Source organism: Protobothrops mucrosquamatus, unplaced genomic scaffold (genome assembly GCF_001527695.2).
Source record: "Protobothrops mucrosquamatus isolate PMUCROS unplaced genomic scaffold, P.Mucros_1.0 scaffold2066, whole genome shotgun sequence".
NCBI classification, from domain to species: domain Eukaryota; kingdom Metazoa; phylum Chordata; class Lepidosauria; order Squamata; family Viperidae; genus Protobothrops; species Protobothrops mucrosquamatus.
Window position 1 is genome coordinate 89,362 of NW_015388171.1, and position 3,540 is coordinate 92,901.

Here is a 3,540-nt window from a genome sequence, read left to right on the forward strand (position 1 = left end):
GAGAAACTTCCTGACAGTTAGAACAATTAACCAGTGGAACAACCTGCCTCCAGAAGCGGTGAATGCTCCAACACTGGAAGTTTTTAAGAAGAGACTGGACAGCCATTTGTCTGAAATGGTATAGGGTTTCCTGCCTGAGCAGGGGGTTGGACTAGATGACCTCCAAGGTCCCTTCCAACTGTATTATTATTATTATTATCATCATCATCATCATCATCATCATCATCATCATCATCATCATCATCATCATCATCATTATTATTATTAAATACAAATACAATTGAAACCTAGTGAAAATGGCCGAGAAAAGATAAAAAAGGGGGTTGGTGTGGGAAGATGCCATGAAATTGTATCTGGTGTATATATATGTAATTTCATAGGTGATGAGGAAAATATTAATTTGCTTGTACTTTTGCTTCTTAAATCAATCTTTATTCAGTCACGGACCACAATTAATTAAGGTAACAGGAAAAATATAGTTATTCTAAACCAGGGGTCCCCAACACCCAGGATCCGTGGCCTGTTAAGAACCGGGTCGCACAGCTGTAGGTGAGCGGTGGGAAAGGGAGCGAAACTGAAACCATTCCTCTCCCCCCCACCACCTGTCTTCCACGAAATTGTCTTTCACGAAACCGGTCCCTGGTGCCAAAAAAGTCGGGGACTACTGTTCTAAAGTATCTAAAAAGGGATAGGATTAATACTACAGTGTACTGTGCAGACTATAGAAAAGTACTTGGCTGTGGGCAGGGAAATAAAATCAGATTGATCCGATAATAACATCTTGAGATAAAGCAAATCGGAACAACCAGGCTACTTAGTGAAAACTGGAAATAACAATTCCTGGCATGCCCCTGATTTGATTTGATTTGATTTGATTTGATTTTTTAAGTATTTGTTTTTGTTGTTTCTTTTCTTTTTTCTCCTTTATCTTTTTCTATTTTTCATCTTTTTCTGACTTCAGTTTGCGTTATTACTGTCTTTCTCTTTAATAAAAAGTAGTTTTATGTAAAAAAAAAGAATGGCCAAGAAAAACTGCAAGCATTTCCCCTCCTCTTAACATATAATCTTAAAAAGATCTTGTAAAGGAGTAGTTAACTTTCCCCCAAATTCAAGCGCTGTCACATTCTGGAGAATAATCTGACATCACGATCCAAGAGGTTGCAGATGAAAAAGGTGTTTTGATTTTGCAAGAATGCCATACTCCATACCCGATTTCGCTCTTGGTGCGACTTACCTTTGTCAGCCCTTCGTATTTCCCATAATCTGTGTTCTTTAACCATTCCATAAGTTTGGCATACCGGAGCAGGTCTCGGTGAAAAGGGTGATGGTTTGGCAAGGTCAACTCAGCAGAGTGCTGGGCAAGAGTGGAGCTTTGGTCGTGGCCCTTTGTGGAAGGAAGCAACAGAAGGAAGCTGCTTGAAATAAATTATAGCGGTAAATCTGCCAACCCAGACGGTTGCCATTTAATCACAGAAAAGAGACTCTGCTTGCCATTGGTTAGTTATGCCTCCCTGCTGTTCTGTGAAAAACAAAATGGCTGTAGCGTTCAGAAACAACATAAAGGACAAAATTAACACTGGATTACAGATTAACCACAATGCATCCGTCTTATCAGGAGTTGCATCTTCTGCTGAAGAGTTCAAAATGGCCCTCATGAAACTTACAACTTGATTAATTAATATCAATTTATACAAATATACAAGGGTTCCAATTTTCTGCGAGAGGAAAGTTAACTATTACGTGTAATCTTTGCCTTGACGTATACTCTTCAATCTTGTCAAGGACAATTTTTAAGTAAAATTCGTTAAAAGCCCCTGACATGCAACTCCAGACAAGACGTTAACACAAAGCAGTGCTAGTTAACAAACACCATTCATGTACATTTAAGCCACACTATTGACCGACTATTTGTCTACAGAGAAAAAAAAAACCCAAGACCTTATCAATGTGATCCAACTTCTTAACTTTTGTTTAATAAAAATTCAAAGAAAATCACTATCACTATATCTTGGGATTGATAAAACTGGAATAAATTGCAAAATGTGATTGACCCAACACTGATATGTAGAATTTATATTTACTAGGCTAGTCAGTTAATCTACACATTTACCAATAGGTTTGCAGATTTCCTGCTTTCTAGCCCGGTGCCTTTGCCACTAGACAAAACTGGGTCTCCAAGGAATATCCCCACTAATTACTTGTAAACTGATGTCTGTCGAATGGCCACTATTACCACAACAGTCATTTTAGTGGGAGCCTCAAAATTTCCATGCTCCTTCTTGAGAATTCCCCCCACCACCACCATTTGCTATAGCAAACTTATTTTCCCGGGATGGATTCTTATGCAGTCAAAACTGATTAATCCATTCACGACAAGGAAAGCTTTGGGAAAACCCATGTTTTGCAAGGAAAAAAATAAATTAAGAAAAAACTTGCTCAATTGGACAAAAGGCTCAAATGAGTCAATGAGAACCAAGCACAAACCAACTTCTAGGGAGGGGATAAGAAGGAGGCCATATATAATTTAGTAATTGGAAAGAATTATCTAATGGGGGAAAATGTGCCTTTGGAAATGATCCATTATGATAGAGATAATAAGCTAGTGCACCCATTTGTATTTCACAAGCAACTTACTTTGATACACTTAAATCATACATTTCATATTACCCATATACTTTAAACATTGTCTATTTAAATTCAATATCTCCTTATCTAAGATAGACTTCTTTACCAAGTGCTCAAACTCTGAAAGATTTAAAGAACACGTAGCGGTCACAAAGACTTATTCTTCGACTCATAAGCCATATTTTCTATTTTAGAGAGGCAGCGCTGCAAGAAATAGTTAGGTTTAGCAAGCCTTGTTTAAAAAGAAGCCGAGTAAAATTCAAGTAGCTTGATTCAAACTCTATACTCACAGAAACTGAAAGATAGTACGACCTGTTACTGAGACCCTTCTCCAGTTCAATAAACTATTTGGAGATAAAATACAGGGATAAAAAATACAGAGAACTGAATAGATTTGCCCAAACAATCCGCAACAGAGCTTGAATGGTGAATGTAACACTTTAAGACAGTGGTTCTCAACCTTTTTAATGCCGCGACCCCCAACCGGTCGTAAGTCGAGGACTAAACCGGTCGTACGTTGAGGACTAAACCGGTCATAAGTCGAGGACTACCCAACCGGTCGTAAGTCGAGGACTTTCCCTGCCCGGGAGCGCCGCACATGCGTGGTTCCGCCCCCTGCGCCGGCCGAGGAGTAGCTGGCAACCGGCAGAGACGGAGCAGGCCGACCACCAGCTGGCCCAGCTCAAGGGAGGTAAGGCACCCGCCGGAAAAGGGGAAAAAAAATGGCGGACAGCCTTGCTTGGCGACCCCCGTGAAATGGTCGATTGACCCCAAATGGGGTCGCGACCCATAGGTTGAGAACCGCTGCTTTAAGATGAATTACTTTAGAATAAATGTACAATTGCAGAACTGTCTGGAGATCACTATATACACACTTATGTATGATAGATAATGTCCGTAAAAATGTGACTCCTG

The 3,540-nt window shown here is 39.8% G+C and overlaps 1 protein-coding gene across 1 annotated transcript in view; it reads right to left on the bottom strand.

Annotated features, from left to right (window-relative positions):
* EXOC1 (exocyst complex component 1) overlaps positions 1–3,540 on the bottom strand; it is a 55,162-nt gene that overhangs the window by 19,151 nt on the left and 32,471 nt on the right. Inside the window, exons 9-10 of the mRNA XM_015823990.1 lie at positions 2,916–2,969; positions 1,235–1,384 (exon numbers count right to left, since the gene is read on the bottom strand). Coding sequence (XP_015679476.1) covers positions 1,235–1,384; positions 2,916–2,969 — 204 coding nt within the window. The remainder of the gene's footprint in view (positions 1–1,234; positions 1,385–2,915; positions 2,970–3,540) is intronic.